At 35.2% G+C, this 13,992-nt stretch overlaps 1 protein-coding gene across 9 annotated transcripts in view; it reads right to left on the bottom strand.

Moving 5' to 3' along the window:
• Positions 1 to 1,629: 1,629 nt before the first annotated feature.
• Positions 1,630 to 13,992, bottom strand: part of LOC123546976 (lymphocyte cytosolic protein 2-like) — a 212,788-nt gene continuing 200,425 nt past the window's right edge. For all 9 annotated transcript variants that reach the window (XM_045333676.2, XM_045333678.2, XM_045333681.2 and 6 more), the window contains one exon: positions 1,630 to 8,050. In XM_045333676.2, coding sequence (XP_045189611.2) covers positions 7,946 to 8,050 — 105 coding nt within the window. In that variant the 3' untranslated portion in view covers positions 1,630 to 7,945. The remainder of the gene's footprint in view (positions 8,051 to 13,992) is intronic.

Raw genomic sequence — 13,992 nt, 5'->3', positions numbered from 1 at the left:
TGTGATAATTGCTTACAAACAGTTTTGTATAGATCTGCTTGGAGGAAGTCTTGTTAACTGCCTGTGATGATTGCAAGGCTATGAGACTTTCAATTTCTTGCTAACTAACAGTTTTATATCTGCTTAGAGAAATTCTTTTGAACTGCCTGTGATGATTGCATGGGCTAGGAAACTTAAAATTTCTTGCCAACTGTTTTGAATCTGCTTGGAGAATTTCTTGTTAAGTGCCTGTGATGATTGCATTGGCTAGGAGACTCAGTTTCTTGCTAACAAACAGTTTTGAATCTGCCTTGAACAGTTTTGTTTCTGCTTAGAGAAATTCTTGTTAACTGTCTGTGATGATTGAATGGGCTATGACTTTTCAATTTTTTTGCTAAGTAACAGTTTGGTTTCTGCTTGGAGAAATTCTTGTTAACTGCCTGTGATGATTGCATGGGCTAGGAGACTTTCAATTTCTTGCTAACTAACATTTTTGAATCTGCTTGGTGAAATTCCTGTTAACTGCCTGTGATTATTGCATGGACTAGGAATCTTTCTATTTCTTGCTAACTGACTTGTATCTGCTTGGAGAAATTCGTTAACTGCCTGTGGTGATTGCATGAGCTAGGAGACTTTCAATTACTTGCTAACATTTTTCAATCTGCTTGGCGAAATTCTTGTAAACTGCCTGTGATAATTGCACAGACTAGGAGACTTTCAATTTCTTAATTGCCAACAGTTTTGTATTTGCTTAGAGAAATTCTTGTTAACTGCCTGTGATGATTGCATTGGCTAGGCTTCTTTCAATGTCTTGCTAACAAACAGTTTCGAGACTGCCTGGAGAAATTCTTGTAAACATCCTGTGATGACTGCATGGGCTAGAATTCTTTCAATGTTTTGCATACAGTTTTGTTTCTGCTTAAGAGAAATTTTTGTTAACTGCCTGTGATGATTGCATGGGCTAGGAGACTTTCAATTTCTTACTAACTAACAGTTTTGTAAGTGCTTTGCGAAATTCTTGTTAACTGTGATGATTGCATCGGCTATGACACTTTCAATTTCTTGCTAACAAACAGTTTTGAACCTACCTTGAAAATTCTTGTCAACTACCTGTGATGATTGCATGGGCTAGGATTCTTTCAATTTCTTGCTAAGTAACAGTTTTGTTCCTGCTTAAAGAAATGCCTGTGATGATTGCATGGGCTACTGGAGAAATTCTTGTTAACTGCCTGTGATGATTGCTCGGGCTATAAGATTTTCAATTTCTTGCAATCTAACAGTTTTGAATCTGCTTGGAGAAATTTCTTGTTAACTGCCTGTGATGATTGTATGGACCATGAGACTTTCAATTTCTTGCAATCTAACAGTTTTGAATCTGCTTGGAGAAATTCTTGTTAACTGCCTGTGATTGCATGGGCTATAAGATTTTCAATTTCTTGCAATCTAACAGTTTTGAATCTGCTTGGAGAAATTTCTTGTTAACTGCCTGTGATGATTGCATGGGCTAGGAGACTTTCAATTTCTTGCTTACTGCCAGTCAGAATGATAAGATAGTGTTAACAGAGAAATGAAACAAAATAGACAAGGTTAATTATAAAATTCATTGTTCTTTCGCTTTTGTATGAAAAATGAGCTAAAACAAGTAAAATATACATTAAATAACAAGTTTTATTTAGTAAAAATTCCAAAAATATTATCAACAACTTTCACAGAAAATTATAAATGAATGTGGAAGCATAGCAGACATGTTTTGCATTTTATGCAAATATGAAGGGGAATGAAACATGCAATCAACATGGAAAAAAACCTCACTGCAACCTTAACATCATTTCTAACTACATACTTTTTTGTTGATATCTCTGACAAATATTGACATATATTACCAATGCAGTGATAATGATCATTTACAACAATAAGACATAGATTTATTGAGCCGGAACAGTTACAAAATTGTAACCCTAAAGTCTCAATAATTAAATCCTTATATGTTTAGAAAATTCGGCAAATAAAAAAGGCTGTGTGCTTGATTGTTTTGCTTGACAAGTTTTCATAATGAGAGTCTATGGGAAAATCACAATTTTGATAGATAAAAATTTAAAATGCTGATTTAGATGTAACTTCTCACACTGACAAATTTACATAATAGTGTATAACATTATGAAATAAAAAATATATGTCCATGTGCTTGTTTTTGAGATATTTGCCCATGATCTTCACACTTCCACTTTAAGACATTACTTTGAGTTATTCAACATGTCAAACTTTTTTATATCATATGTCATATTGAGAATGGCAGTAACTTTGCCATTTTGATACTTTTACTGGCGGGATGCTATATATAAAATGATTTTTGTTTCAATATGCTGAGTCCAGGCATTTTTTATGTTATCAGGATAAATGATGTTATATGCCATTACTTCTGGTTTATCAAATGTGAAAAACTACCTAATTTCGAATCTTAACCTTTACAGTCTTTTACAACCTGTCAATAAAGACACTTAAGGTATCTGCATATCTGAAAAGAGGAAGCAATTGCATAATATCATTTATCAGTAAACATAGAATAAAGCCTGGATCTGCCATACATACATACAGTCCATGAATAAATTGCAACCTTTGTTTATTGATAAATCCTTGAAGGCTTCTGTCATAATGGAATTTTTTCTGTATGCAAAAAGTTCATCAAAAATGAGATTATCTCTAGACACCAATTACGAAAGCTTGATGGAGGCAAATATTCTAGCCGCTTCGGTCTAGCAAAAAAATCAAGCCACTTCGGTCTAGCAAAAAAATCAAGCTGCTTCGGTCTAGCAAAAATTCAAGCTCACGACCTTATCCATTTTTGGCCAATTTTTCTTAGTACATCTTGATATTTTGAAAATTGTGGTTTAATCAAATTCTTCACCATGGAAAAAAAAAGATCAGAACATGCATAACTACCATAAAACTAAGCTAGACCACTTGTCAGCATAGTCCACTTTTTCCATTTCTTTAACATTTAATTTCACTTTAAGTGAAATAGAAAAAAGTCAAAAATATTTTTCATCAGTTGAAAATATCAAATATACAAAATTTGGTTTAAACTAATACAAAGAAAAATTGTTTGTTTTATATGTGAGATTGAATACATTTAACTCGTGAAACAAGATGTAACGTTTTCACTCATGGCTAAGTGTTGTGAAAACATTGCATCTGGTGTTCACTTGTGGAAATATATTTTGATATTTCACTGAAACAAACACATTTTTCAGTCGTTTATCATCCTGATAATTTCACTGTTTCAAATACTGAGATTATCAAATATAATTTCACTGTGTCAACAACAATGGGAGTATGAAATAACATTTCACTGTTTGAGTATGAAATATGATTTCACTGGTAGGAAACTAATACATTTAATACAGGAAAAATGTGAAAAATAAATGTGTCAGGCCACGAGACTTTTGGCCCAAATGCGGTAAATGAGCTTTAGAGAAAATCGCTTTTCGTGGCCTGACACAAATGATCAGCATAATTTTTCATATCAAAAAATATATTTTGGTAAAAATTTAGATGTAAACAACTTCTTACAATGACATAAAAATATAAGACTATTGATTTTACAACAGCTGTCCATAAGACAGCCAATGCTCGACTATTAGAATTATTTTCCCAGAAGCAGGAAAATATTACCCTGAATGTAAAATATCTATGGAGTTTCAATCCAGTATCTGCATTAGTTTTGCCCAAAATACATTTCAGACATGACCCAGTGAGGTTGGTAATTGATCTAGAAAAAGAAAAAATAAGTTTCAAATCTATATGCCTTTTAGTAATAGCTGTATGTACATGCACGCAAAACTTTAACCAGGATTTTCTAAGTCCAAAAGAGGGCATAATTTGGCCAAAATGCAGGTCTGAGTTATGGGACTTGATGCTATCAACTAGTTTTATTACCCTGAAGACACAAGTGAAGTTTCAATTTAATATCTGCATTTGTCCTGTAGATAGTAACTTGCACGCAAAACTTTAACCAGAATTTTCTAAGTCTAAAAGGGGGCATAATTTGCCCAAAATACATGGCAGAGTTATGGGACTTGACCCAGTGAGGTTGGTAATTGATCTATAAAAATAAAAAAATAAGTTTCAAATATATATGCCTATAAGTATAGCTGTATGTACTTGCTTGCAACACTTTAACCAGGATTTTCTAGATCCAAAAGGGGGCATAATTTGGCCAAAAATGCAGGTCAGAGTTATGGGACTTGCGGCTATCAACTAGTTTAATAACCCCTAAGACACATGTGAAGTTTCAATTCAATATCTGCATTATTTTTGGAGACAGTAACTTGCATGTAAACTTTTACAAAGATTTTCTAAGTCCAAAAAGGGGCATAATTTGCCCAAAATACATTTCAGAGTTATGGTACTTGACCCAGTGAGGTTAGTTATTGATCTAGAAAAAGAAAAAATAAGTTTCAAAGCTATATGCCTTTTAGCAATAGCTGTATGTACTTGCAAACAAAACTTTAACCAGGATTTTCTAAGTCCAAAAGGGGGCATAATCTGACCAAAATGCAGGTCAGAGTTATGGGACTTGATGCTATCAATTAGTTTTAGGACCATGGAGACACATGTGAAGTTTCAATTCAATATCTGCATTAGTTTTGGAGATAGTAACTTGCATGTAAAACTTTAACCAGGATTTTCTAAGTCCAAAAGGGGACGTAATTTGCTCAAAATACATGTCAGAGTTATGGAACTTGACCCAGTGAGGTTGGTAATTGACCTAGAAAAAGAAAAAATAAGCTTCAAAACTATATATATATTATGCTTTTAAATAATAGCTGTATGTACTTGCATGCAAAACTTCAACCAAGGTGTGACACCGACGCCGACGCCAGGGTGAGAGAATAGCTAGACTATTCTTTGAATAGTCGAGCTAAAAATGTTAAAGTGTATATATTGAATTTATATAACTATCTTACTTTCTAAGATGAAACATTGTGACACCATGGCACTGCAAGATGCAATGTAGATAAAATGTGTATAATCTGATCAAAACCATCAATAAGATATTAAATAAAAAGAAAATTAGTAAATATTAGTAAATTCATGAACATCAGAATTTACATATTCACTTATCAAGTGTTTGTGTGTTGAAATACTTTCCATCTTGCACTGAAACAAACACATATCTTCAAAAAATGTTGTGAAATAGCCACTGGAGCAGCAAAGAACTATTGTGAACATATGGCAATCTAGAACACCACATTAGCAATAGTACTGCTATAATACTTTCAGCCTTTCAGCCACTAACAACAATACTGCAAATGGCATTGCTCTAATTCTTTTGGCTGTTAACAACAATTCTGCAACAGTGTTGGTGCAATCCTTTCAGTCACTAACAACAATATCGCAAAAGTGTTGCTGCAATCCTTTAAGTCACTAACAACAATTTTGCAATAATGTTGCTGCAATCCTTTCGGCCACTAACAACAATTCTGCAACTGTGTTGCTGCAATCCTTCAGGAGAGGACCTTAAAATGACACTTCATACCAAGTTTGATGAAGTTTCATCAGGTGGTTCGTGAGCAGCAATATTTTAAATATATATTTTTGATGGACACCAGACCATCCACCTTTATCATATAACAAGAGGGCCAAGATGGCCCTAGGTCGCTCACCTATGTAACACACCATAACAGTGTAAACATGTTTTACCTAATGATTACATGGAGACAACTATTCTGACCAATTTTCAGTAAGATTGGACAAAAAAACGTGGCATCTTGAGTGTAAAAAAGCATTTTCTTTGATTTCAGCTTGTGACCTAGTTATTTTACCACAAATGATCCAGATATGAACTTGTCCAAGACTTCATGATAACAAACATTCTGACCAAAATTTATGAAGACAGAATCAAAAATGTGCCCCCCTAGGGTGTAAACAAGCTTATTCTTTTATTTGACCTGGTGGCCTTGTTTTTGACCCCACATGACCCAGATAAAAATTCATACGATATTTCATGCAGACAAACACATTCTGACCAACCGCATCATGCACATCAAATGGACAGTCAGTGTTAACATGCTTTTCCTTTGATTTGACTGGGTGACCTAGTTTCTGACCTCATATGACCCAGTTTCAAACTTGGCCTAGGAACCATCAAGATAAACATTCTGACCAAGTTTCATGAAGATAGTGTCATAAATGGTGCCTTTAGGTTGTTTACAAGCTTTTCCTTTGAATTGACCTGATGACCTACTTTTTGACACGACATGACCTAGTTTCGATCCAGACCTAGAGATCATCAAGATAATCATTCTGTGCAAGTCTTTGTTGTTTGCAAAATGTTGTCTCTATTGTGTTCACAAGCCAAAAGCAGCACATTTTGGCCCTTTAAGGGGCCATAACTGTGCAACCCATGATGGGATCTGAACAGTTTTCTAAAGGAATTGAGATATTATGCCAATATAAGTTGTGTGCAAGTTTTATTAAAGTTGATTGCTAAATGTGGTTTCTATCATGTTCACAAGCCAAAAATGACAAATTTTGGGCCATAACTCTGCAACCCATGATGGGATCTGGCCAGTTTTCTAAAGGAACCGAGATATTATGCCAATACAAGTTGTGTGCAAGTTTGATTAAAGTTGATTGCAAAATGTGGTCTCTATCGTGTTCACAAGCCAAAAATGGGAAATTTTGGCCCTTTAAGGGGCCATAACTCTGGAACCTATAATCGGATCTGGCCAGTTTTCGAAAGGAACCGAGATATTATGCCCATACAAGTTGTGTGCAAGTCTGATTAAAATCAAATACAAAATGTGGTCTCTATCATGTTCACAAGGAAATTGTGAATGGACGGACGATGGATGGACGACAAACGATCACAAAAGCTCACCCTGTCAATATGTGACAGGTGAGCTAAAAATAATGAATCACTCTTAAACAGTACCCAACAATATCTAGACATAACAGTTCAAAGTTAATCATAATATAAACGGAAAAATGAGAAATAAATTTTTCTCTGAGTGCGTTTTGGTCCACATACAATTTTTAACACAGACATTACCCTGAATATGCACAAACTGTGTAATAAATAGTTTGTCCAATAGAAATACAGGGGCTGTCAGAGGAGACAGCACAACTGACTATTCCAATATTTAATAGTTAAGTAACAAACTTGAGCTTTTACTGGTGTGAGTAATGTTTGTAGTTTTAAATTGGAATCAAATTCATTAAGTAATGTTACTTTCCCCTGAAATTTTAAGCGAAAAGGTCCATTAGTCAAGATATAATGATGCAGGGGCTCTGGATCTCGTATCATATAAGCATGCAATGATGTACAATAACTGTTTTAAACAAATCTGTTTAGCAGTACTAACACTGATAAAGGGAAAGCAGATAAAAACTTAATGCTGGAATAAGAAATAAAATATTGATGCCAGTTATGGACCTTGTATTAAATGATATGGGTGATGGTGGGGAACAACTGTTTCAAGTTTGAATCAAATCCATGCAGTAGTAACAGAAATAGAAAGAAAACTTACCTGGAATTCTGAGTAAAATATATAGTAATATGTGTGTGATGTTGAGGAACAATTATTTCAAGTTTTAATCAAATCCACTAATAGCAGAGATATAGCAGCTACTAAAGTGCATAAAAAAATTAACCAGGAATCTGAATTTGGAGGCAATGGTGAGTAGGACATATGCTTCGTATAGCAGGAGTTATAACAAGTATTCCAAACTAGATGATATATCTTAAAATGAAATACACTAAGACTGCACTGTTATATGTTGAAGGTTTTAAAGGTTCATGGAAGACACTCCTAGTGCCCCTGCTTCGTATCCCCTATCTGGCATGAAGCTGCACATCTAATATCAAACCTATGGCCACGTGACATGTTGTTAGTAACTATAATACTGACCATACAGGTATTACCATAAAACAGAATGAAAATAAGTAATAAATGATGCAGCACTACGATTTTGGTAAAGATTTTACAAGTTTTGTCTCTGCACCTCCTGACAACACTAGAATGTTCTGTTTAAATGTGTTCACCAAGTCTAGTAGTGAGGGACATGCCTGAAATAAAAAGAAACAAATATCTATAAACTGTGTGTGCAACATAATGTACGAAGAACATTTCAAACTAATTAAATTATTTATTCTTCCTTCCTAGAGTAGTTAATAAACATGTTTTAAATAGATGGATAGAACAGATAGTGAACAACAATTTAAAGCAAAGAAATTGAGTGAATATATCAAAGTCATGTAAACTTTATGGCCTTAATTCACCTTTTAAACGGAAAAATACTTGTCAGGTGATTCTTAGTACAAGAGGGGCCTTAGGTCGCTCACCTGTGTAACACACTATAACAGTGTTACATGTTTTACCTAGTGATTTCATGAGGACAACTATTCTGACCAATTTTCATTAAGATTGGATCAAAAAACATGGCCTCTTCAGTGTAAAAAAGCATTTTCTTTGATTTGACCTAGTGACCTAGTTTTTTACCCCACATGACCAAGATTCGAACTTGTCCAAAATTTCATGAAAACAAACATTCTGACAAAGTGTCGGGAAGATTGGGACAACAAGAGGGCCAAGATGGCCCTAGGTCGCTCAACCTTGTAACACACCAAACAGTGTAAACATGTTTTACCTAGTGATTTCACGAAGACAAATATTCTGACCAATTTTCATTAAGATTGGACCAAAAGAAGCGGCCTATTGAGTGTAAACAAGCATTTTCTTTGATTAGACCTAGTGACGTAGTTTTTGACCCCACGTGACACAGCTTTGAAATCCTCCAAGACTCCATGATAAAAAACATTCTGACTAAAATTTATGAAGATAGAACAAGAGGGCCATGATGGCCCTGTATCGCTCACCTGAGTACCATTGCTCAATTTGATATGATCGTTTCAAACCAATCTCATTAGAAGCTGCTAAGGTGTATTCATTTAGATAAAAAATAAAGGGAGGTAATTTGTCATAAATTCAGTCAATATGTATCTTCACTAATTGTCCAAGTCCATCTGTTGACATAAATGAAATTTCAGATCAGTATCTTCATTAGTTAAGGAGATATACCCATTTAAATTTGAAATAAAGGGAGGTAATTTGACACAAAATCAGTCCATAGTTATCTACCTTGATTGTCTCAGTTCAACTAATGTCAATAATGAAATTTCAAATAAGTCCTATAAGTACTTACTGATATGAATCCATTTTGATTATAATCAGGGGAGGTAATCAGATATAAATAACTCTGGAACCTATGATTGGATCTGACAGATTTGTCAAGGAATCCAAGATTTATTGTTGTTGGATATTTTGGAAGTTTGTATCAAATCAAACCATAAATGAAGTCTCTATATGGCTGCAAAAGCCAAAATAGCAAATTTTGGACCTTTAAGGGGCCATAACTCTGGAACCCACGATGGAATCTGGCCAGTTCAAGAAAGGAACCAAGATCTTATGGTGATACAAGTTGTGTGCAAGTTTGGTTAAAATCAAATCAACAAGAGCTGTCCGTAAGACAGCGCGCTCGACTTTTCTCAGTGATTGACTCCGAATTTGAGCTTTGCCAGTAAAAAAAAATCCAAGTTAAAAAGGGGCATAACTCTGTTAAAATTCAAATTATAGTTATGTGAATTGTGTCTCCTGGTGTAGACTTTGATAGTAAATGACTATTTTGAGTTTCAAGTCAAAAGCTTTAATAGTAACAGAGATATTTGACTTTATCAAAAACTTTAACTAAAAATTCTAAGTTAAAAAGGGGCATAATTCTGTCAAAATTCAAACCAGAGTTATAGGAATTGTGTCTCCTGGTGTAGATTTTGATAGTAAATAACTATTTTGAGTTTCAAGTCAAAAGCTTTAATAGTAACAGAGATATTTGACTTTATCAAAAATTTTAACAAAATTTCTAAGTTAACTAGAGCTATCACTAAAGGTGATGAATGTACCCCCCGCATGCACTGACACAGTACATTGCAATTTGACGCACACAAGATTGCATAATTATGTGGACTGTATGTATATAGATTGTATGTATACACTAAACAGTATAGTAACAAAAAACAAAGTCCCATAACTATGCAGAATATTTATCTAAAAGAATGTAACATGCACCATGCACAACTAGGGTTGGTACTGATCACTTGTGTGAAGTTTCATTAAATTGTGTGTAAGGGTTTGGTAGATTAGGCACGCACAAGATTGCATATGCAGACTGTATGTACATAGTATGTTAACAAGAAACAAAGTCCCATAACTCTGCAATTTTTGTCGCTGAAAGAACCTAACATGCCCCATGCACAACTACTTTTGTTACTGATCACTTGTGTGAAGTTTCATTAAATTGTGTCAAGGGGATGAGGAGAGATGGTGCGCACAAGATTGTGTCTATGTATATAGTATAGTAACAAAAAAACAAAGTCCCATAACTCTGCAAAAAAAATTTCTAAAAGAACCTAACATGCCCCATGCACAACTACTGTTGGTACTGATCACTTGTGTGAAGTTTCATTAAATTCTGTCAAGGGGATGAGGAGAGATGGTGCGCACAAGATTGCGTCTACAGACAGACGGCCAGACGGACAGACAGACGGACAGACAGACAGACAGACAGACAGACAACCTGAAACCAGTATACCCCCCCTTACAACTTTGTTGTCGGGGGGTACAAAAAGGGGCATAATTCTGTCAAAATTCAATTCAGTGTTATGGGGATTGTTTCTCCTGGTGTAGACTTTGATAGTAAATAAGTATTTTAAGTTTCAAGTCAAAAGCTTTAATAGTAACAGAGATATCTGACTTTATCAAAAACCTTAACTAAAAATTCTACGTTAAAAAGGGGCATAATTCTGTCAAAATTCAAACGAGTTATAGGAATTGTGTCTCCTGGTGTAGATTTTGATAGTAAATAACTATTTTGAGTTTCAAGTCAAAAGCTTTAATAGTAACAGAGATATTTGACTTTATCAAAAATTTTAACAAAATTTCTAAGTTAAAAAGTGCCATAATTCTGTCAAAATTCAATTCAGTGTTATGGGGATTGTTTCTCCTGGTGTAGACTTTGATAGTAAAGAAGTATTTTAAGTTTCAAAGTTTCAAGTCAATAGCTTTGATAGTAACAGAGATATTTGACTTTATCAAAAACTTTAACCAAAATTTCTAAGTTAAAAAGGGGCATAATTCTGTCAAAATTCAAACAGAGTTATGGGGATTGTTTCTCCTGGTGTAGACTTTGATAATAAATAACTATTTTAAGTTTCAAGTCAATATCTTTGATAGTAACAGAGATATTTGACTTTCTCAAAAACTTTAACCAACGCCGACGCCGGGGCGAGTGCAATAGCTCTACATTTTCTTCGAAAAGTCGAGCTAAAAATGAAGCTGCTATTGTGCAGACAAGGTCAAAATAGCTAATTCTGGCCCTTTCAGGGGCCATAACTCTGGAACCTATTAAGGGATCTGGACAGTTCAAGAAAGGAACTGAGTTCTTATGGTGACACAAGTTTTGTATAAGTTTTATTAAATTCAAATCATAAATGAAACTGCTATTGTGCAGACAAGGTCAAAATAGCTAATTCTGGCCCTTTCAGGGGCCATAACTCTGGAACCCATAAGCGGATCTGGCCAGTTCAAGAAAGGAATCAAGATCTTATGGTGATACACGCTGTGTGCAAGTTTGGTTAAAATAAAATCATAAATGAAGCTGCTATTGTGCAGACAAGGTCAAAATAGCTAATTCTGGCCCTTTCAGGGGCCATAACTCTGGAACCCATAAGCAGATCTGGCCAGTTCAAGAAAGGAATCGAGATCTTATGGTGATACAAGTTGTGTGCAAGTTTGGTTAAAATAAAATCATAAATGAAACCACTATCGTGCAGACAAGAAATTGTTGACGGACTGACGCACGCACAGACGACGGAAGACGGACGAAGGGTGATCACAAAAGCTAACCTTGTCACTATGTGACAGGTGAGCTAATAAAAAATGTGCCACCTATGGTGTAAACAAGCTTATTCTTTTATTTGACTTTGTGACATAGTTTTTGACCCCACTTGACCCATATAAAAATTCATATGATATTTCATGCAGACAAACATTCTGACCAAGTTACATGCACATCAAATGAACGTTTTTTGAATAGGTTTTTGAACCTACATGACCCAGTTTCGAACTTGGCCTAGAAATTATCAAGATAAACATTCTCACCAAGTTTCATGAAGATAGGGTCATAAATGTGGCCTCTACTACAAGCTATTCCTTTGATTTGACTGCGACCCCATATGACCAAGTTTTGACCTTGGCCTAGGAATCATCAAGATAAACATTTTGACCAAATTTCATGAAGATTGGGTCATAAATGTGGCTTCTAGGATGTTAACAAGCTTTTCCTTTGATTTGACCTGGAGACCTAGCTTATGACCCCACATGACCTAGTTTCAAACTCGGCCTAGAGATCATCAAGATAAACATTCTGTGCAAGTCTGTATCAAATCAAAGCAAAAATGAAACCTCTATATGGCTGAATGGGCCAAAATAGAAAATTTTGCCCGTTTCAGGGGCAGTAACTCTAGAACTCATGAAGGAATCTAGCCGATTTTCGAAAGGAACCAGGATCTTATTGTGACTTAAGTTGTGTTTAAGTGTGGTTAAAATCAAATATCAGATATTATGCCAATAGAAGTTGTGTGCAAGTTCGATTAAAGTTGATTGCAAAATGTGGTCTCTATCATGTTCACAAGCTAAAAATAGCATATTTTGGCCCTTTAAGGGGCCATAACTCTGGAACCCATGATGGGATCTGGCAAGTTTTCGAAAGGAACCGAGATATTATGCCAGTACAAGTTGTGTGCAAGTTTGATTAAAGTTGATTGCAAAATGTGGTCTGTATCATGTTCACAAGCAAAAATGGCAAATTTTAGCCCTTAAAGGGGCCATAACTCTGCAACCCATGATGGGATCTGGCCAGTTTTCTAAAGGAACCGAGACATTATGCCAATACAAGTTGTGTGCAAGTTTGATTAAAGTTGATTGCAAAATGTGGTCTCTATCATGTTCACAAGCCAAAAATGGGAAATTTTGGCCCTTTAAGGGACCATAACTCTGGAACCTATAATCGGATCTGGCCAGTTTTCGAAAGGAACCGAGATATTATGCCCATATAAGTTGTGAGCAAGTTTGATTAAAATCAAATACAAAATGTGGTCTCTATCATGTTCACAAGGAAATTGTGGATGGATGAAAGACGGACGGACAAAGGGCGATCACAAAAGCTCACATTTTGTATTTGATTTTAATCAAACTTGCTCACAACTTGTATGGGCATAATATCTCGGTGCCTTTCAAAAACTGGCCAGCTCCCGTCATGGGTTCCAGAGTTATGGCCTTTTAAAGGGCCAAAATTTGTCATTTTTGGCTTGTGAACATGATAGAGACCACATTTAGCAATTAACTTCAATAAAACTTGCACACAACTTGTATTGGCATAATATCTCAGTTCCTTTAGAAAACTGGTCAGATCCCATCATGGGTTGCACAGTTGTAGCCCCTTAAAGGGCCAAAATGTGTTAATTTTTGCTTGTGAACACAATAGAGACATCATTTTGCAATCAACTTGAATCAAACTTGCACATAACTTGTATTGGCATAATATCTCAGTTCCTTTCATGGCAGACCAGATCCCGTCATGGCCCTTTAAAGGTCCAAAATCTGCTATTTTGGCTTTCGCAGCCATATACGACCCATTTCCGAACTTGACCTAGAAATCATCAAGACAAACATTCTGACCAAGTTTCATAAAGACTGAGTCAAAATTGTGGCCTCTAAAGTGTTCAGAAGCTTTTCCTTCGATCTGACTGGGTGACCTAGTTTTTGAACCCACATGACCCAATTTTGAACTCGACCTAGAAATCATCAATGTAAACATTCTGACCAAGTTTCATAAAGATTGAGTCAAAATTGTGGCCTCTAGAGTGTTCACAAGCTTTTCCTTTGATCTGGCCTA

Source organism: Mercenaria mercenaria, chromosome 9, assembly GCF_021730395.1.
Source record: "Mercenaria mercenaria strain notata chromosome 9, MADL_Memer_1, whole genome shotgun sequence".
NCBI classification, from domain to species: Eukaryota; Metazoa; Mollusca; class Bivalvia; order Venerida; family Veneridae; genus Mercenaria; species Mercenaria mercenaria.
This window is presented reverse-complemented; position numbering and strand designations above follow the sequence as displayed.